This window comes from Marmota monax, unplaced genomic scaffold (genome assembly GCF_021218885.2).
Source record: "Marmota monax isolate L192 unplaced genomic scaffold, Marmota_monax_Labrador192_F-V1.1 WCK01_AAM20220418_F8-fsc00133, whole genome shotgun sequence".
In the NCBI taxonomy this organism is placed as follows: domain Eukaryota; kingdom Metazoa; phylum Chordata; class Mammalia; order Rodentia; family Sciuridae; genus Marmota; species Marmota monax.
The window spans coordinates 134,775-153,967 of NW_026694821.1; the positions used below are offsets into that span (position 1 = coordinate 134,775).

Here is a 19,193-nt window from a genome sequence, read left to right on the forward strand (position 1 = left end):
TCCTCGACCCCCAAAGAGCCCGGAACAGGCCAGGAGCGGAATGGGGAACGGGCCTGCCAAGACTCCACACGCAGGCCTATTCCCACACGAAAATCATCTTTTTGCACGCCGGCAGGAGCAGCGGAAGTCATTAACATCCGCGGTTGTGCAGCAATTAAAGTTAGGCCTGGGGATGCGGCCGGGCCACAGGCGCTGTTCACTGGGCTGCCTCCGCAAAGCTGGTTTCTTGGCTCTGCTAATTTGAGCAGAGGAAAACTTTGCTGTCCCTTTTTGAATTCAGAGGCAACCTCCGAGAGGAGGGGGGGGGAGGGAGAGAGAGAAAGTTTTCAGAGCACAAATAAACTTGAAAGAGCTCAGGAAGCAAGCTTACCTTACCTTAACTCGGAGGGAGCCATTTTTCAGAGTTTTGAGAAGTTGTAGTTTGGACACTTCTGGACCTAAAATTGACAATTTGAATGACCAGGAGGCACACGTAGCCTGCAAAAGAGTCAAATGGAGTCCAGCGTCAGTGAGATTATATGTTATGTGGTATATAATGTTGGATGTCAACTCCCCAAAACCATAAAACTTACTTTAATGGCCCCACGTGACGTTTTATAGCCAGTGAGCCGATCTGTCTGTGCTATGGATGATTTTACGATCTAATTCATAGACAAAACCCTATTCATTTGGCACCCAAATGTCATATAGCCGGAACTGGGGCTTATAAAGTTTACTGTTTTATAACTTTTAAAAGGAAAGACGGCATCAGTGTAAGCAGTCGGTAAATGTGCAAATCTCTAGTTGGGCTTTAGCCGCTCTGAGGAGTTTCCCAATCGAGCTAGGATGGGGTAAGTACCTTCCATTTGTAGAAAATTAATTGTAGCAAAAGAAGTCAACTGGGTTCAGGGTGAGGAGTGGGGAAGGGGTGCTGGGATGGGTTAGGGGCAGGGGGTTTGGGGTCCATAACCTGGCATAGCAGGCTCTTCAGCAAGTGGAGGCCTAAGGAAAGAGGCAGGGTCTATGTGGGCCCCAAGGGCGGCTAACAAAGCCCTTGGATTTTTCTCCTTCTTTCTCTCCCTTTTTCTCTTTTTTTGTACCCAGCAAGTTAACTTGTTTTCCTCAGAAATGGGCATAGTGGACTTTGGAACAGCTTTGCTTTTCCCACTTTCTGCCCTGAACTTTCTGATGGGTCAAAGTTAGGGAGGTAGCTGGTTAGGATGGTCTGAGGCCTCCATGCACAGGCAGGCTGCTCAGGTGGCCTCAGGCTCACCAACTTCCAGGACTGGACAGACAGAAAAGCAGAAAGAGCCGCTCACTGTTTGGCACAAACCAGACCAAGAGAACTTACAATAGAAAGTTTATTTTTTTTGTTTCCAGTCAGTATTTTTTCCTCAAAAACAAATACCAAAAAAAAAAAAAAAAATAGCTGATCACAGTTTGCTTAAACAGCCAGACTTGGACAATATTTGTAACTTTGTTCACAAAAACATACATCACTGAAGCTGAGCTTATAAGAGCCACTTCCAGAGTTCGTGCAAAGGGTCCTACAAAGGCACGCAGGGACACACCGCTTGGAGTCACAGTTTTCGTCACAGAGTCACTAGTCACTACACGTCGAACAAGTTAAGTTGTGTCTCATCAAGTCACCTCTACAACAGCATTAATTACACAGGAATATAGGTAGTTTGAATAAAAATATCTTTAACAGCTTGGAGCTATTGAGACAGGAACACTTCCACGCACATGCACAGTTAAACAACTCGAGTGCAACACACAACATTGGCACTAAACGAGGTCGAAGGGGGACTTTTTTGTGTGTTTTTTTTCCTCTTTTTTTGTTATAGTTACTTCAAGTAACACAGCTTGCTTCATATAAATAAGTTAAAACATCTATTTTTTTCAAGACAAAGCCATTCAGGACAAAGAGATGAACAGAAAGCAGATCTACTTATACAGGCGCTATAATGGCAATAAACAGGCTCATGATTAAAAGATGAATTAGGGCAACGAGAACAGGGCTTCTTCACAGAAGGAACACAAGGGAGTTTCAGAAAGTCACCTTAGTACTGACACTATGCGGGATCCGCTAATACTGCTCAGTACTTTAAACGCTCAAATACTCAGGGGCGGAAGGCCCCTCCCGCCGCCGCCATGCTCATGCTTTTCAGCTTATTATCTTTTTTCCACTTCATTCTCCGGTTTTGGAACCAGATTTTAATTTGTCTCTCGGAGAGGCAAAGAGCATGTGCTATTTCAATCCTTCTTCGGCGGGTCAGGTATCGGTTGAAGTGGAACTCCTTCTCCAGCTCCAGAGTCTGGTAGCGCGTGTAGGCCGTCCGGGCCCTTTTGCCTTCCGGGCCGCCTATGTTGTCTGCAACAGAAAAGTCAGCGGTTTAGCCACCAACTCCTCAGTCCTTGGCTTCCAAAGTCCACCAGCTTGACAAGCCAGGGTCCTGAGCAGGGAACCTGGGCAAAAGACTCAACAAGTCCTCCCTCTCTGCCTGTCCACCCTCCCCTCCCGAATTTCCTTCCCTCTTCCTTTCTAGAGAGAAACAATACGATTTGAACTCTGGGAACAATCGGCCCATCATAGGCTGGAACCGTGTCCCGAAGGACCGCCGGGCTTTCCCTCGCCCCTTTTCTGCCCTCTGGCCCTGCCCTGGACACCCCTGACTGGGGGGCACAGCCCTCACAGGCTGCCCACTCCTCGGAAACCAGCCGAAGTACGGCCCTATTCTGAGTGCCTAAGTGGCCTCCAGGTCACCCTCCCTTAAAGTTCCAGCCCCGAGAGCCGCCTCCTGTTCCATCCTGTATGCTGGGGGCGCCTGCTTTCTTTTTCTTCTTTTCCTCCTGTCTCCCTCTTACCCCCAAACTTCAGAATCCTGCCGGCCCTCGCCTCGATTATTCCCCCCCAATCCTTTTTGGGGGGCTGTAATTAGTAAGGCTGTTTTCCCAGGGTAGCCCTCCTCATAAATTATCCGCCCTGACAAGCCCGATTCACGGCCCCTACTGCCATCCTCTACCTCTCTGCTATCTGCTCGGCTCTCCAGACCCCGTAGCGCATTCAGAGGCTCTGGGGTTTGAGATGGATTTCCCCCCCTTTCTCTCACTTTCAACGTTTAAACTTGCCTGCCCACCAGCTCATTCCCTTACTATTTGCGAGCACAGTGTGCTGCTGAAAAGAGGAGGAAGAAGGATGAAGGCAGGGGAAGAATGGCAGGGAGAAGCTCCAGGGCTGGGAAAGGCAAGACTAGGAAAGAACCACAGAGAGAGCGACAAGGAGAGAGGGGGACCAGGAGCAGCGCCCCAGCGGACGCGTGGATTTAGAAAAAGGCTGGCTTTACCATGACTTATGTGCAGCTTGCGCATCCAGGGGTAGATCTGGGGTTGAGCGGGCGGCGCCGGGCTCGGCTCGCTCTGCGCGCTCGCCTGCTCGCTGCTGGCGGGGGCGTCCTCCTCGGCTCCGGACGCCGTGCCAACCCCCTCTCTGCTGCTGATGTGGGTGCTGCCGGCGTTGGCCGAGGCGCCGCTGGAGTTGCCCAGGGAGTTTTTCCCGCCGTGGTGGCTGTCGCTGCCTGGAGAGGGGGCCACGGCGGAGCAGGGCAGCGGGTCGGGCGGAGGCGAGTGCGTGGACGTGGCCGGCTGGCTGTACCTGGGCTCGGCGGGCGCCGCGCTGGCGCCGGCCGCGTAGCTGCGGGCGCGCTCCCCGGAGCCAAAGTGGCCAGAGCCCGAGCGGCCGACGCTGAGATCCATGCCATTGTAGCCGTAGCCGTACCTGCCGGAGTGCATGCTCGCCGAGTCCCTGAATTGCTCGCTCACGGAACTATGATCTCCATAATTATGCAACTGGTAGTCCGGGCCATTTGGATAGCGACCGCAAAATGAGTTTACAAAATAAGAGCTCATTTGTTTTTTGATATGTGTGCTTGATTTGTGGCTCGCGGTCGTTTGTGCGTCTATAGCACCCTTGCACAATTTATGATGAATTATGGAAATGACTGGGACATGTACTTGGTTCCCTCCTACGTAGGCACCCAAATATGGGGTACGACTTCGAATCACGTGCTTTTGTTGTCCAGTCGTAAATCCTGCCTGATGACCTCTAGAGGTAAACTCGCGCACTAATGGGCGAGTTGGGTGGAGGCGAGAGGGGTGGCGCGCGCGCCTCGGGCGCGTGCCCGTCACCAGCTGCCGCCCTTCAGTCGGACTCGAGCGCCACCCGCTGGACGCAGGGCGCATCGCTCCGCTTCCGACCCGGGGCTGCAAGGGCCGGGGTCGAATTGAGGTTACAGCCCATTATGGCAAAATTATTGCATTTCCCTCGCAGTTCCATTAGGATGTACCAATTGTGAGGCCGTCAGCTGCCGATCGTGCGCCCGGCGAGGATGCAGAGGATTAGGGGGAGGTGGTGACTTGGAATTTATTTACAACAACTTTATTTCCCGGCTTTGCAGCCCCTCTTATTTTTGTGTCGAGGTTGGGGTCGGTTCCACCCGTCCTGCCGGCAGCTCTGAATTTTGAAATACAGATATCACCTTCGGGGAAGGGGAGGAGGCCATTTAGCCAATTGAAGAAATAAATCCTGCCCGCAGCAGCAGCTACAATTACGGCTCTGTTTTTGCGAGCGCATGAGGGACAGTGTCCCTGCCGCTCTTAAGTGACAGGCGTCTATTAAAGATAGCTTTTGTGTAGTGTTTCTTCGAGGCAAGGTCAAATTCCATACACTTTTATAACTAGAGTTGATTTTTTTCTTTCTTGTAAATATGGTTTTCGTGTCATTAGTTTCCTATTTGATTTGCCTACGTATCCAGCCTGGAGAATCTTCACCACCGGGTTGCCTTCCTCCAGCTAGCCCGGGCCCAAGTCGGAGGGTTCTCGGTGAACCCAGCGAATGGGTCCACGCTTCCCTCAGCCACAGAGGCTGCTTGGGGCCTAGGGATCCGCGGGTCGAGTTATTGGGGTCTTGCTTAGATCTCCAGGAATGAAATGAGGAAGTTAATGGAATCATTTCGCAGCGGTGCCTAGTTATAATATCTCCGTAGTTATTTTTCTGGGCTTTGAAAGACGAAAGTAAATCACAAATACAACTAAGAGGCGAGGGGAGTCTCTCCACTGGAGGCCCAGCATCCGAGGCGCCCCTGGCACGTTTGGAAGCCAGGACTCTTCTTGCTCCCATGGCCCTGGGCCCCCTTGTTGTGTTCTGAAAGCCGCTTGGTGGCGGCGCCAGCGCTGTCGGAGGAAGAATCTGGAATCTGGAGTGGGAGCCTGTGGGAGCCCAGTTGCTTCCGGGGCTGTAATGTTCCACCGGCTCCCAGGTTGGCTGTTCACGACTGAGGCTGCTGCTTTTCCACTGACGGTTGTGCGCGGGCCTTAGAGACTGGACTCTGTAGTGGCCCTTTTGTTCCTGGGGGCAGCCTCATAAACCGCCAAAAAGCTGGGGCCCCAGCCTTTAGGCCCTGTCTTTCTAGTGGCCAGAGATGACTTGGTGATACCCGTCAGGACTTAATGCTGAGGGACCGCGGCAAAGACGCCCAAACACCAAACGGGGCACAGCCTGGGGCTCTTTCTTTCCGGTAACCCCGCAGTCTGAGCTCAGAGAGCCCAGAGATGCTAACAGGGGCCTAGATGAATTCTGAGTGCACCCTGGGACCCCGGAGCCGTCTTGGGCAGCCTTGGGGAACAGGCCTGTGTGTGTACAGTGCGCCCCGCTCGACCGCTGGGATTTGCCGTGTGTGGGTTTCTTGGTTTTTGTAATAAATAAACGCTCAGGGCTTGCAAAGCTCCTGGCACCCCCCAAAGCTGTGGAAGCCCCTGGATGGGAGCAGGCGGGGAGAAAAGTTTAGGGAGCAGGCAAGGGCAAAGGGGCAAAGCTGAAGGAGGTTCTAGCGCTGGCCTGGTCTCTGCCCAGGCATCTACTCGCCCGCCTTTGCCTCAGAGTCCTCCCCGCTGGGCTGTGTGGAATTGATGAGTTTATTTTCCTTTTTCCACTTCATACGGCGGTTCTGAAACCAGATCTTGATCTGGCGCTCAGTGAGGCAGAGCGCATTGGCGATCTCAATGCGGCGGCGCCGCGTCAGGTAGCGGTTGAAGTGGAACTCCTTCTCCAGCTCCAGCGTCTGGTAGCGCGTGTAGGTCTGGCGGCCTCGGCGCCCGTGGCTCCCGTAGACCGCACCTGCAGGCAGAAATGGCCGGGTGCCGGTAAGCGAGGTCCCGAGGGCCAAACCAGTCAGTTCCCTGCCTCCCGCCAGGGGCCTCTGGGCTGGAAACCACCCCGCCTCCTCTCTAGCCTCTCCCACTACATCTGGGGATGAAAGCGGGCTGAATGGAGAAGATATTTCATAGCAAGCGAGGTGTTTTTCACCTTAAACGACTTGGAATGGGAAGTTACAGTTTTTGAAATTTTTGGCTTGTAAGAAAACAATTACAAGGGAAATAATAGAATAACATTCTTAATTTGGAACACCAGAGTAATTTTTGTATGTGTGAGGAATAGTATGTGTGCTTGGGGTGAGTGGGAGTGGAACCCTGTGAGCAGTATAGACACTGAATTCACACATTGGTCTCTGTGAGGACGCTACTAAGGCCACCAATGTCAAGATTCAAAACATTTTTTTTTGAAAGTTAAATATGGTCAGCCCTGATAAATCTCTGCAATTCTCCCAAATTATATGACCCATCTGAAAAATACAGAGATCCACTTGGGGAAAAGTGACTTTTACAGCAAAACTCTAAGTTTTAAAATCCACATTAGGTTCTGTCTCCCTCCAAGGGGGGAGAAATTCCCGGTGGAGTCTTTGAAAACCAGGGCCAAAAAGATGGCATTATAGGTGAGCTGGAGTTTCTAGCAATAGGGATGTGTTGGGTTGCCTGTTCTGCTGCCAAAGGTTCCCAAGGGTGGGAGGATCCCCCCAAGCCAGTGTAAGGCTCAGAAGGAGGCAGAAGTTGGCTAAGAGTGAGCAGTTGAGTGGAAGGGGGAGGAGGGGAGGGAGGGGGAGAGAGAGAGCTAGGGAGAGAGAGAGACCCTGAGGCTGAGAATGTGGCCCTTAAAGGCTTTGAGGAGACACTGGAAGAGGTCAAATGGGGGGCCCTCTCTGTCTGGGTTTCTGAAGGGCAGAAAGGAGAGGGAATTGGGAGGTGAAAGAAGTTATCAGTGACGTCCGAAGGAGGCCCAGTCTTCTTGGGAACCCGACTAGGATGCAGCCAAGGTGTAGCAGGGGCAGGCTCTCCCAACCAGCTTCCTTTTCTGGTTGCCACCTTCCCTCAAGTTTGCCCCTGTCAAGGTTTTCACACAGCCTGGTAGTGATTCCCCCCACCCTCCCCTAAAGTATCACCTTACAAGGACCCTGCCTTTGCTTTCCTTTGCATCAGCCTGATGGCTCCATTGGGAATAGTTTTCTTCTTTTTTAAAAATCGATTTTTAAAAAGCCAAAGAAACTTTGTTCATTCTTTCCTCCACTCTCTCTAATTCCTCTTCCTACTTTCTCTGGCACTATCTCCTTTCTTCTTCCTTTCCCTGTCTCCTTTCCCCTCTCCCTCCACTGTCTTGGGTGGTGGTGGTGGGGTGGGGTGCAGGGAAAAGCCTTACCAGCGCAGGAGTTCATCCGCTGCATCCAAGGGTAAACAGGACTCGTGTACTTCCGGTCGGTGCCTTCGTCATGGAGGGCTTTGCCCTGCACGCTGCTGCTGTCGGGTTTGTACTGCTGCTCGGGAGAAAAGTGCAGGTAGTCCCCGGGGCCCCTCTGCTTGCCACTGCCCGAGGGCGAGGCGCCACTGAGGTCTTTATCAGAATAGAAACACGAGGCCCCGTACTCGTAGGATGCCCGGTTGCAGGCCAGGACCGAGTTGGACTGTTGGTAGAAACAAGGTGAGGTGTATGTCTTGTCCGGGAGACTCGACGCCCCATACGAGGCCGGGAAGGGCCTCAGCGCGTCATAGCCGGCTGGGTAGAGGGGCAGCTGGCCCAAGAAGGAGTCCTGGCCGCTGGGCAAGCTCCCGGGGAAAGTGGGATTCACAAAATAGGAACTCATTTGCGCGCCCCTCTGCAGGACTGTGATTTGTTGTGTATTAGTACATCTGGCTATAACTATTAGTAGTCATCGAACTGGTTTGTTTCTGGATGGCCGAACGCCAAAAGCGACAGCAGCAAATCGCACCAGCTGACGCAGCGGCGGCCAATGGGAGCGAGCGCCGGAGCCCGCTCCCCGGGGACCGCGGCGACCGAGGCAGCAAAGTTACAAACAGCCCCCAGCCCGCCCGCCCGCCCGCCCGCCCGGCAGATTAATGGGCGCGCACAGCCAGCCGGCTCAGCTCCTTTTCCCCGAACGTCAGCGGCGGGCACGGCCCGGGCAGGGATGTGCAGATCAGACCCGGGTAGGGGGAACTAGCGTCCAGGCCGCGGGAAGGCCCAGCCAGGCTCGCTCTTTCCTCCTCCTCATTTTGCCTGGTTGGATTTTGCTGGGGTTTTCCTCCAAACAGGAAACCTGACAACCCCGCGCCAGGAGGGGCGGCAGCACGGAAGGCTTTGCTCCCTGCTGGCCTGCACTCCAGGCACGGCCCAGAGTTGCCCCTCCCACTGCGCTCCCCTACTGTGGATGTGGGTTCTTGAGCTAGACAAGGGACTCTTAGAAGCCAGGCCTTCACTGTCTGCTCTTCACTCCTGTACCTCAGAAATCCATACAACCCCTTATTCTCTCCTTCTCACTCTAACCAGAGGTCTGGGCCTTGCAGCCAAGGGCTGAAAGCTCACTTCACAACTACCCAGCGCAAGGCCAAACTTAAGCTCTTCCTGCTGCCTCTCCCTCCCACATACAACACGTCTTGAGCACTGATGGGCTCTTCTGCAATGGCCCTTGCCTTCTTGGTCTCAAAGCAAGCACCGCCAGCAACTGCGCATTCCCATCCTGTCTTTGAACCCCGGCAATGGAGAGACCAGAAACCACTGTCTCAACAAGAAAAGACCATAGAGGAACAGCTGTGAGACTGAGATCTGAATCCAGAGGTGGGACTTGCTCCCCTCACCCAGCATGGGGGACTCTCCACCTTTGTACAGCTCAGAGCTGAGACAGACACAAATCCAGATGCAGACCTGCTCCCTCTTCATTCCAGAGGCAGAGGGGATGCAGGGCCCTTGGCCAAGCAGGGCAGAGAGAACTAGCCCGGTGGGGCCTAAGGACAGGGGATAATTAATGGGCTTGGTTTCAGGAGCCCCAGTAGCTCACACTGTGTGGGTTGTACCCTCTTTCCTGTCCTTCCTGAGACTACTCCCGGAGCTGCCACAAGCAGTAGCTCCAGAACCCAGAATAGTTGTCTCAACGGCTCCAGAAATCCTAAATTGCTTTTACCGCTGTCCGAAGTCTGGCAGTCCCCAGATAGGACATGAAAAACCAGTTCTGGGCTACTCTCTCTTGCTTGAGAGGTGTACATTCAAGATAGTTGCCTTTTACAGCACAGGGATCAATCTCATTTTGCAAAATGTGATATTGGTCCAATGACATTTTTAAGACTGTGTTTGTTAGGCTTGTAAAATCCCTTGAATTAGCTTTAAAAATCCTCAATTCTGTGGAGGTTGAAGAAAGAGTATTGACGTGATTTGGTTTGATTTCAGAAGGCTGTTTGTCAGATCTATAAAACTCTGGCCAACACAGGCTAATGGGGTTCAGGACTTAGCTGGGGGAGTGACAAGTGGTAATGCTCCCATAGGAATCTGTGAACGACTTTCTTAATCCCTTCCTTACTTTTTGATTTTTTCCTTGACTTCCCTTTGCCCAAAGGGAGAAAAAAAATCAGAAAAAGCCCATGCACCATGAAGGTTGCCAGGAAGCCTTGTGCCAGTGTCTTGATCAAACTCACTGGAGAAAGTTTTACCTTTGCATAGAAGGAAGGTTCATTCTTAGACAAAATTTGTCATTTCCTACACATTTCTTCAGGGGAATGATCTAATAGGTGAAAATGAAAACTCAGGAATCAAAACGTAAAAAGGAAATTATTTTCTCAAAAAGTCAAGTTTGAAGAATATCGTATTTCTGTAATTGTTTCTTAAAATCATTAGATGGCAGTGATTTCACGAAAGCTATTATTTAAAATGAAAATAATCGTTTTGCAAATATTGATAAATATTTACATTTACAATTTTCTTTTGTTTCTCCATGTCCCACACAATGTTGGAGCTTGTAGTTTTTTACTACTATTATTGTTATGCTTTGACCCAGATTCTTGATCTAATAATTGTCACAGCCTTCAAAGAGAATTTGATTTCTCAGCTAAGAGTCAGAAAACGTTATATTTCTAGCTTCTGTAAGCACTAAGAAGGGACAATATATTAAATTAAAATCTACATGTTACCCAAGGCTAGTGCATATTATGTTGGCAGTCAACGAATTTATTTCTCTGACCAGACACACACGTGTGTATATATATATGGGGTGGAGGGGGGGGAGGCAGGCAAGCACACTGGACAGACCCACTCAAGCAAGAATAGGAACCTCACAGTCTCCGTAGACCCTCCATAAAGCCTCTCCTGGGACGGTGAGAATGTCCGTCCCAGGAATTTCTCTTCTCTCTCATTGCTACACAGAAAGCAGACTTACCTTTCAGTTTCCTCCAACGGGGGCAGGATGGCGAATAGGGTCACACAGTCCACCCTTGCCCTGGGCTACCCGTCCACTTCCTCCATTTCCACCAACCTGGAGGTTGGCCTGCTGGTGTGAGTGTGGGGACCTCGAAGGCCCACCTCCGTTCAGCCAAATCACTAGCCAGGATCAGAACCCAAAACACACAGGTGCGGCCTCTGTCCCTCACAGGCCCTCTCCTGGAGACACAGCCCGCCTTCCTTGCCATAGCCAATTCTCCTCAGGGCCAGCCAGGCCAGCAGGCCTCAGGACCACAAGTGGTCTTTCCAATGTCAGAATCCCAAAGCCAGCGTGTTCCCCCAATCGGCGTGCGCCCTCAGGGCGCCTTGGGACGCGCAGTTTGGACAGAAGCAGCCATGATGTGCCAGGCGGCCTGTGCGACCAGTCTCCATGGTGCTGGGGTGAGGGTGAAGGGAGGACCCGAGTCTTTTCCGGCGTCCGGCTGTCAGGGGTGGCGGAGGCAGCAAGATTTCCCAGCCAAATAGACCCTGGGAGACAGCCCCCAGACCCCCTTCTTCCCCCTCTCCACTGCCTTCTGGGGAATCTCTGAGGGGCCGGTAGAGCAGTCGCGCCAGGCTGTAAGAGGCGGGCTGCGGCTGGCGCCGGTCCCGGCGACGGCCACAGCGTGGCAGCAGCGAGCCCCCGACTCGGTCGCAATAAATAATCTGCCCGCGGCAGCCGCAGTCAGGCAGCCGGACGCCCCACCATGCAAATTCGCCGCTTTATCTGCCCCAAGCGCACCCACCGCGCGGGCGAACGTCCCAAACATCTACACTCCTTTTTAAATTATCCAGTGCATACCAAGGTTTCTCAAAACGGAGAAAACAAATAAAAAGAATTAATGCCTAGAACCTCGGGATTGATTCTTGTCGCTGTCCCTGGAGCTCCCCGGGGCAAATCCGGGCCGAAGCGCACCAACTGAGCCGCAGTTCGTATCATCGCGCTAGGCAAAGCCACCGCTAGCAGACCCTCAGTACCTCCACTCTACTAGGTCCGCAGTACTCTCCCTGCTTGTGGGAGGTGGGGCTAGTGGACGCCAGACCCTTGTGCCAGGTGGGTTGGGGGGTTCCCGTTATTGCCAAGACTCGGTTTGCATCCGTCCTTCAACCTTAGCGGCTGGCTCCTGCCACCCACACTAACACCACAATGTGTTTTTTTTTTGTTGTTGTTTGTTTGTTTGTTTTGTTTTTGTTTTTTTTTCACCGAAATGTCCCACCAAGCAACAACCAGACAATTAACCCCATCCTCTCCTTCAACACAGAATTCCACCCATCCACCTATTCCCTCCCTCAGAGCTTCAGACACCTCTCATCGCAAAACCGGGGAAAGGATGCAGGCAATCTGCGGAGAACTCTGGCTGAACTAGTAAGTTCCTTTCTGTCTGAAACCAATTTATATGGAATAGAGAGTACTGTTTTGATGCCTCTGGGTTAACTCACTTTGTCCTCACCTCTTCCCACCTTCCCGGGTTGGGAACTATCTCCTGTTGTTGGAGAATTCCATCGAACCAATTGGGCCATGAATGAAAAAAGAAACAAAAATATCCAAACCGAGAAGCTGGCAGGAAACACAGAGTGTGGGGTCAGTGGAGAAAGGGCGAGAGAAGACTCAAATACTGCTGCCAGGAACATGGGGTCGATGAGAAGGTGCCACGATGGGAAGATGGCATTTACTGACATGATGAGCCAGGGAAGGGAGAAAGAGGGAGTGGTGCTGATGGTGGTGTTGGGTGTGAGTGAGTGTGTGTATGAGTGTGTATGTGTGTGTGTCACAATGGGCTATGGTGGGTAATGCAGGCGAGTGTGAACAGGGGAGTATGGGGTGAGGGTGGGTATTGCATTGCTCCCCTTCAAAGCCGTGCTGGTTTCCCTCTCTCACCCTGCGCAGCACCTCACCACCTTTGCTCCTGTCTCCTTCCCACATGTCTCACCTTCAGATGGCGGCTGCCAGAAGCTCCTGCCCCTCTGACAGCTGTCGCTTGGGCAGCCCGGGAGACGAATTGTCCTCCTTCCTGGTGCCAGAGGACGCAGGAAATTAGCCAGGTTGCGAGTTGCAAAGCGGCCGCTGCGGCGCCAGGACCTGGGCGCGCCCCACCTCCAGCGCGAGCAGCCCGGCCAGGCCTGCCTGGGGCTTCCCTTTGCTCGCCATCGCGGGACAAAGCGCGGACCAGCGGGGACTGGAAGGCCGAGCTCCGAAGCAGGCAGGATGGAGCGGAGCAAAAGAATGCGGCTCTATTCTCGCAAGGGAAATTATAAAAAAGTTCATGTTCACGGTTCCTATCCACATGACCGACAGCGGCCAATGGAAGGGCCGAACAACTCATAAAGTTGTATTGCAAAGTTGTAAATTTTCATAAACAACAACGGATTTATGACCCTTTCCCCATCACTAAGAGGAGGCAGCTCTTACACCGGCGCCATCTTACCACCGAGGCGGCCCCTACTTGGGGCCGCAGGTTTTACAGACCATTTTGGGCCGGGTTTTATTAAAAGAGCTCTAAGAAGCTGGCCCCACCGGGCAAGAGATAGAATGGAGGTCTTCGCTGGCAGAGCTCAGGATGCTTTTCGCCCCCTCCCTAACACCGAGATGCCCCTGCCGAGGCTGCGTAGCCAATTTTGCGGTTCCTGCTTCTCTCCGAACCCCTCCGCTAGCGTGTTGAACCTTAGGGCACCCTCAGCCTCTTCTAAAGACAGAGTGGAGGTGCAGCGGCAGAGTCCCTGAATCCTATTTCCTATCCTGGGGCTGGGTCAGAGGGTGTGCAGAATCTGGGGATCAGTTGTAGGGTAGATGATGTCCCTTTCTGAGTCCGCTCCACATCCTTAGAGGAGAGGGTAGATTTCGAATTCTCTTATGGAATTTGTGGAGTTTTTTAGGGAGGTTGGTAGAACATAATGAATCTGTCATAGATTCCGTCTTCAAGTGATCTTCTGCACACAGAGACACCAGACAAAAATCTCTACAAAGAGATACAATTATGGACACGGAAAATGTGCAATTATGGACACACAAAAACACATGCACCCAATTATGGACACAGAAATAATCACACAATTATGGGCACAGATATACACACAATTGTGGATGCAGAAATATACACAATTATGAAATTATATGAGAATATACACAGCATGTATAGAAAAACAAACATGCAAAAATAGGCACATGCATACTCACACAAATCTACACATAAAGCATAAAAAGATACATGACACACTTATACACTAATACATGTACACCCAACATTTGGATAGGAGGATAGTCTATTTTTGCTTCCCTACTGCCATCCTGGGCAAACAGGCATACCCAGGGCTTGCCCTTCAGCTATAGCCACCTTTTCTTCTCCCCAACCTTTTGGATAAAGTAGTCCATGTTTCTTTGTCACCAAGCATCTTTATTTTGTTACATAAAACACAAGTAGCTGGGCTGGGAAGCATATTTTCCCTGAACCCCAGGCTGGAGCTAAGAGGGACACAAGACAACACAGGAGATGAAAGGCATCAGGGAGGGCATCGGGCCTCCCAGCCACTACAGAGTTAGCTCAAGACAACACACCATGCTACAAAGTCACCCCATTAACACATCCTTTCCAAGTCAAGACATTCCTTTGTAAATGAGCTCCAAGACTACAGAAATGACAAAAGAAAAAAAAAAAACCTCAAATAAACAGTATTTGTTATTGTAGGAAAAATCAGGGTGTACATATTTGACATGGCTGAACAGTAGGACACAGGGGCTAGGAAGAGGACAGGGAGGCTGGGAGCATCTCTGCAATTCTATGAAGCAGAAGCTAACCCAGAGGTCTGCAGCCATCTCAGGAATGCTTCCCTCCATAAGTGGGGGCGGTGATGGGCCTGAACTTGAGGTGCCCAAGCCAGAGAAAGAGGGATTCTAGGTTGCAGCACATAGTATGCTTTGGAAGAAATATATTATTTTTCAATTTAAATAGAAGCCAATGCCCTGGTCCCTGGACCCCCATGCCTTCTCAGTGATGCCTCAAAGGCAGTCCACTGGGAGAAGCAGGGGCCTGGCCTGGGAGAGGCCGGCACCAAGTAGCAGGCAAGCCAGCCAGCACAAAATAGGTAGTTTGGGGCTAGTAGGTAGTACTGAGAGAATCACCATTCTTAAGGGTATAGGAGGTGGTGCTGGGTGTCTGCCAGTGTTGAAGGGGGCTTCCTGGGAGTGGAGGCCCACTGGGGCTGGGCCCATAGGTAGTTTGGGGGTTGCCTCTCAAGGAGGCCTGTGCTAGGTAGTATTTTGGCCATGCCAGAGCCAAGCGCTGGCCTAGGGTTTGGGGTATCTACTGGGATACTCATAGGCAGAGGGGATCCCAAGGCGACCTAGTCTCAGTGGCCACTCAGTCCAGAAAAGTTGGGAACTAGGGTGGGTGATGGGGTGGGTGGGGTGCGGGTTGGAGTCAGGGTGTTTTTATTTTTATTATTATTTTTTACATTTTCTTTTTATTTTCCCCATTTTTGTAAATAAAACCAGTGAGTTTCTCAAAGACGCTTTTCTGACTGTCCAGTGCAGCCAGGGCCCCAGTGTGGCCCTTCATTCCTCCTCTTCTTCGTCCTCCTCTTCATCTTCCTCCTCCTCATCGGCCTTGTCCGCGACAGCGGCAGTAGCAGCAGCGGATGGCACTGCACCCTCAGGGACTGCAGTGGCGGATGGACCCTCGTCCTTATGTTCTTTCTTCCACTTCATGCGGCGGTTCTGGAACCAGATCTTGATCTGGCGCTCAGTGAGGCAGAGAGCGTGGGCGATCTCGATACGGCGCCGCCGCGTCAGGTAGCGATTGAAGTGGAACTCCTTCTCCAGCTCCAGCGTCTGGTAGCGCGTATAGGTTTGGCGACCTCGCTTCCTGTCAGGTCCTAAGAGTAGAAATGCAGACACATGGACAGACAAGCAGACAGGGACATGGACAGAACAGTGCTTTAGCCAGGCTACTATCCCAGAGCCTGCACCTTCTTCCTTGCCCAGACCGTAAAACCGGCTCTGCCCCGCAACCGAGAACGGAACAGGGGGAGGAGAGGGAATGTTAGCACAAGGCTCCAACTGTGGTGCCAGACGTGTAGGCAGTTCTGTAAGGAGCAAAGGCACAGAATCCCAACTTTACAACCGACCTTTCCAGCCGGCTACGCTTCCACAATATCCTGGTTCCCCCTGACAAAGGGAAATTGTAAATATAGAGTGTGGGCAAATAGGAGCCGCTGCACTTTTGCCATTCAAAGGCAAGCCCCTCTGCTCCCCAGCCTTGCAATGCAAGTGGGCGACCCTCCTGAGCAACCCTCGCCCCTGTCTCCAGACCTTCCTAGGGCACTCTGACCCTCTGTCCCAGTTCCCTCCGGGCCCACGTCTTGAAATGGCCCCTGGCACAGGGGTGGGTGAGAGGCCCCCAGAGGACTTGGCTTTTCGGCCTCTGAGAAAGAAAAGCCAGGCAGAAAGGAATAGGAGGGAGAGAAAAAGAAGAAAGGGAGGGAGGAGGAGAGAGAGACAAGGAGAGAGAGAGAGGGAAAATAGCGAACAAACTTAATGTTAAAATTTCAAGGCAAAGAGAGTTAAATAAATTTACGAGGATTGAATCCATTAATTGGGCCATAAAAAGTTTTATGAGCCTCATTTACATACAATACTATGGGCTCTCCACGCAATGGCGCCTCAGCTCTAATTAAAACCAGAAAGGCAGCGCCGCCGGGAGTCACGGGCCGCCGGCACACAGCCGCCTGGCTCCGCTCTCTCTGGCCCCGCGCTACCGAGCGCCGAGCTCCCGGCTACTTTTCCGCCCGCCCCGCCTGGTGGCTGCGCCTACCTGAAGACCTCATCCAGGGGTAGATGCGGAAATTGGCCTCGGCTGGGCCGTGCAGCGCTCCCTCGTCTGCCTTGTCGCAGGCGCCTTTGGCGAGGTCACTGCAGAGCCCGGGGATGTTTTGGTCGTAGGAGGCGCAGGGCAGGTTGCCGTAGGCGTCGGCGCCCAGGCCGTAGCCCGATGCGAAGGGGCTCTGATAGAGGGGGCTGTTGACATTGTATAAGCCCGGTACCGTGGAGGCGAAGGCGCCGGCGCCCGCCCCGTAGCCGCTTCTCTGAGAGTTGGGCGCAAAGGAGCAAGAAGTAGGTTCGGCATTTTGGAACAGAGAAGCCCCCGCCGTATATTTGCTAAAAAGCGCGTTCACATAATACGAAGAACTCATAATTTTGACCTGTGATTTGTTGTCCGGCAGCTTTCAGTGTCGGTTTTACGAGGTAGCGTGATATATGATAACATTACACCCCCAGATTTACACCAAACCCCATTTTCTTTTGGACGGAGCTCGCGGCAGCACGTGACCGCCCACATGACCGCCTCCGCCAATCTCAGCAGCCCTCACAGGTGGTCTCGCTCCGCGGGACCCGCGGCCGCCTAGAATGGAAGGGGAAGAGGCTCAAATATTCCACCAACGAATCCGCCAGTGCCAGGCGACCCTGGAGTACCCTGTGGAACAGGACCCCGAGGCTCCGCGGGAGCACCCGGCTGGCCGCCAACTCAGGCGCCTGAGCCTGCGGACTCTGGGCAGTGTCCGCGCAGCACAGTTCCTCATACTTAGGAGCGAACCCCAGACCAACCGTGTGGATCTTCCCTGTCCATCTTCTGTGTGTTGACCCAGTCCCTGGAGGTTCTCCGCACCCTGCGCACCCGCCCACCCTATGGCCTCCCAGGCAGGGCTCCGCTATGGGCAGTTCTATTCTGCCTAGGTCTTTATCATGTTCCATGGGCAACAGGCCAGATTTAAACTCTGATCCACACCGGGCAGGCGCAGCGTCGCTTTCAGCTGCAGAGAGAATGCCACCGCAAACTGGAACCATGTGGTTCGAATAAACTCAACCTCTCCCGGCTTCCTTTCCTTAATCGGCAGCGCACAGTTTATCCGCACTAAAGGAAGCAGTGAAATATTTATCTATTAATGAGCCTCATTTGCCAACAGATTTATTAGCATGAGGTTCTCCTCCCTCCTCCTGGACACCAGGGCCCTACAGGCTCTGTGCTTTCACTCCTGAGCACCTGGCTAGCCTCCGGCAAACCAATAAATGGCTTAACACTCCTTTGTCCTTCCCACAACCCCTGGTTCCCCCCCCCCTGGCTCACTGGGGAACTGGTTCTATTCCCTTCAGCTTGGAGGAACCTTGACTCCCACCACACACCTTTCCAGGCAGCCTTCACCCTAGCCAACCCTGGACCTCCACCTTGTGGTTCTGGATGCCTGGGAGCAATAAATGCTTTAGACCTGAATTGGACAGGAAAGGGGATCCAGGCATCTGGGGACTGCAGCCCATTGTGGACCCCATTTCTTTAGGAGATAACAAAAACAAATATGGGAGCCTTCCCCCCACACCACCCAGCTACAGTGGCTTTACCTTTCTAAGTACCCAGCTCACAGAAAGCTGAGTGCATAGTAGTCTTACTTCTTCTGATTTAGACCCTCAACCCACGGTTCCTACCTTCCCTGCCCTGCTGCGGTGTTGGATCAGCTGAAGCCCTGCTGCCCACTGTTCTGCAGAGGATGATTGGGCTAACCCTTCCTCTAAACGCCTCATAAACTGCCCAGGCCGCACTGGAAGCCTGGCCACCTTTTACTGCCCAGCTCGATTGCACACCATAAACCCGACCTCACAATGGAATTGCTCCGGAAATTCTCCTCTAAATTATAGAGTTTGGTTCCTTGTGTACAAAGCACTCTTCATCAGTTTTAGAGGGTCCAGGATGCCCCCTTATTCACAGCACCCTCTCAGGGGGTCCTGGGGCACAAAAGGCTGTAAGATAGTTCAAATCAGCAAGGATCCCCAGCTTCTGTCCAGTAAAGGGCTCATACTTGGGCGGGGGAGGTGGGGGCAGGTGGGCTCCGGGGCTGCCTGGGGGTACAGAGAACCTAGAGGAACAATATCCGGGGATGCCCTTTATGGTGGGTCAGGATGATACAGTCTCAGAATCTCAGATGGGACATGAAGGGCATAAAACAGGAAGAAAAAAATTCCAAATAACAATGCCTTTTGAGAGAGATAAAAACCTAAGTTAGCTAAAGGAAGACGAAGCAACAAGAAGAGATCAAAGAAGCAGAATTAGACAGCTTTAGACCAATAAATTGTTCCTCCGGTGACACAAAAAGACGCAAAGAAAAAGACCTGGCTCTGCCGCAACAGTCTGTCTAGACTCAGGCGGCTGGGATGGCTGAAAGATACCTCCTTTAAAGTAGAACCTGCCCTAGGTAGGGGGATCCTACAGGCCCGGTGGGGAATGATTTCAGGGAGTGCAGGAAGAAACTCACCCGCCTCAAGAAAAAGCTGTATGCAAGCTCCACATGCCTATCTCTGCCCCAGGTTGGCCCCCCAGCTGCAACCCAGCAATCCTGGCAGGAGCTCTGCTCCTCTCCTTAGGCCAAGGAGGATCCAGATGCTGCCTGAAAGGCTTAGGTTCTTCTGGGCCCAAGTCAGTCAACTGGGCCACTCCCGCAGGCACCTCAACCTCTCTTTCCTTTCTGTGCTTCTCTCTGTCCTGCCTCCTGTGGAAGGATTTTAAAACGAAAACAGCCTAACAAAAAGAGGTTTTCAATAAAA

General features: G+C 52.4%; 4 protein-coding genes across 9 annotated transcripts in view; all 4 read right to left on the bottom strand.

The window, feature by feature from the left end:
- Positions 1–12,669, bottom strand: part of Hoxa3 (homeobox A3) — a 44,539-nt gene extending 31,870 nt beyond the window's left edge. For 3 of the 4 annotated variants that reach the window (XM_046426067.2, XM_046426066.2, XM_058573168.1), the window contains exons 1-2: positions 12,541–12,669; positions 376–477 (exon numbers count right to left, since the gene is read on the bottom strand). The gene's annotated coding sequence lies outside the window, so the exon portion shown is untranslated. Of the gene's footprint in view, positions 1–370; positions 478–12,540 lie in introns of all 4 variants that reach the window. The other variant, XM_058573169.1, reaches the window with a different exon arrangement.
- Positions 1,345–5,868, bottom strand: Hoxa5 (homeobox A5). Its single transcript, XM_046426072.2, has 2 exons — positions 3,327–5,868; positions 1,345–2,353 (listed from the first exon to the last, which is right to left on the bottom strand). Exons 1-2 carry the CDS (start codon positions 4,219–4,221, stop codon positions 2,103–2,105), a joined length of 1,146 nt encoding a protein of 381 aa, XP_046282028.1. The 5' UTR covers positions 4,222–5,868; the 3' UTR covers positions 1,345–2,102.
- Positions 5,892–12,948, bottom strand: Hoxa6 (homeobox A6). Of its 3 annotated transcripts, none has more exons than XM_046426075.2 (3): positions 12,541–12,948; positions 7,568–7,682; positions 5,892–6,154 (listed from the first exon to the last, which is right to left on the bottom strand). In XM_046426075.2, the coding sequence occupies exons 1-3, from the start codon at positions 12,931–12,933 to the stop codon at positions 5,895–5,897; spliced, it is 768 nt and encodes a 255-aa protein (XP_046282031.1). In that variant the 5' UTR covers positions 12,934–12,948; the 3' UTR covers positions 5,892–5,894. The 3 variants fall into 3 exon arrangements, with proteins under 3 accessions (XP_046282031.1, XP_046282030.1, XP_046282032.1); XM_046426074.2 differs by having other exon boundaries at positions 7,568–7,829; XM_046426076.2 differs by lacking the exon at positions 12,541–12,948 and having other exon boundaries at positions 7,568–8,219.
- Positions 12,949–13,980: 1,032 nt separating this feature from the next.
- Positions 13,981–19,123, bottom strand: Hoxa7 (homeobox A7). The gene is made up of 3 exons (XM_046426077.2): positions 18,905–19,123; positions 16,417–17,004; positions 13,981–15,478 (listed from the first exon to the last, which is right to left on the bottom strand). The coding sequence occupies exons 2-3, from the start codon at positions 16,793–16,795 to the stop codon at positions 15,159–15,161; spliced, it is 699 nt and encodes a 232-aa protein (XP_046282033.1). The 5' UTR covers positions 16,796–17,004; positions 18,905–19,123; the 3' UTR covers positions 13,981–15,158.
- Between the last annotated feature and the right edge of the window lie 70 nt (positions 19,124–19,193).

Bases quoted from the DNA above. Each gene is read 5' to 3' on its own strand.
- Hoxa5 (XM_046426072.2), bottom strand. From the start codon at position 4,221: ATGCGCCCTGCGTCCAGCGGGTGGCGCTCGAGTCCGACTGAAGGGCGG. The intron at 2,354-3,326 runs GTAAAGCCAGCC...TTTCTGTTGCAG, and splicing joins CAAGCTGCACATAAGTCATG to ACAACATAGGCGGCCCGGAA.
- Hoxa6 (XM_046426074.2), bottom strand. From the start codon at position 12,933: ATGAGTTGTTCGGCCCTTCCATTGGCCGCTGTCGGTCATGTGGATAGG. The intron at 7,830-12,540 runs GTGAGACATGTG...TTCTACCAACAG, and splicing joins CTGGCAGCCGCCATCTGAAG to TCCAACTCGGTCCTGGCCTG. The intron at 6,155-7,567 runs GTAAGGCTTTTC...TTCTGCCTGCAG, and splicing joins GCGGATGAACTCCTGCGCTG to GTGCGGTCTACGGGAGCCAC.
- Hoxa7 (XM_046426077.2), bottom strand. From the start codon at position 16,795: ATGAGTTCTTCGTATTATGTGAACGCGCTTTTTAGCAAATATACGGCG. The intron at 15,479-16,416 runs GTAGGCGCAGCC...TTCTACTCTTAG, and splicing joins CCCCTGGATGAGGTCTTCAG to GACCTGACAGGAAGCGAGGT.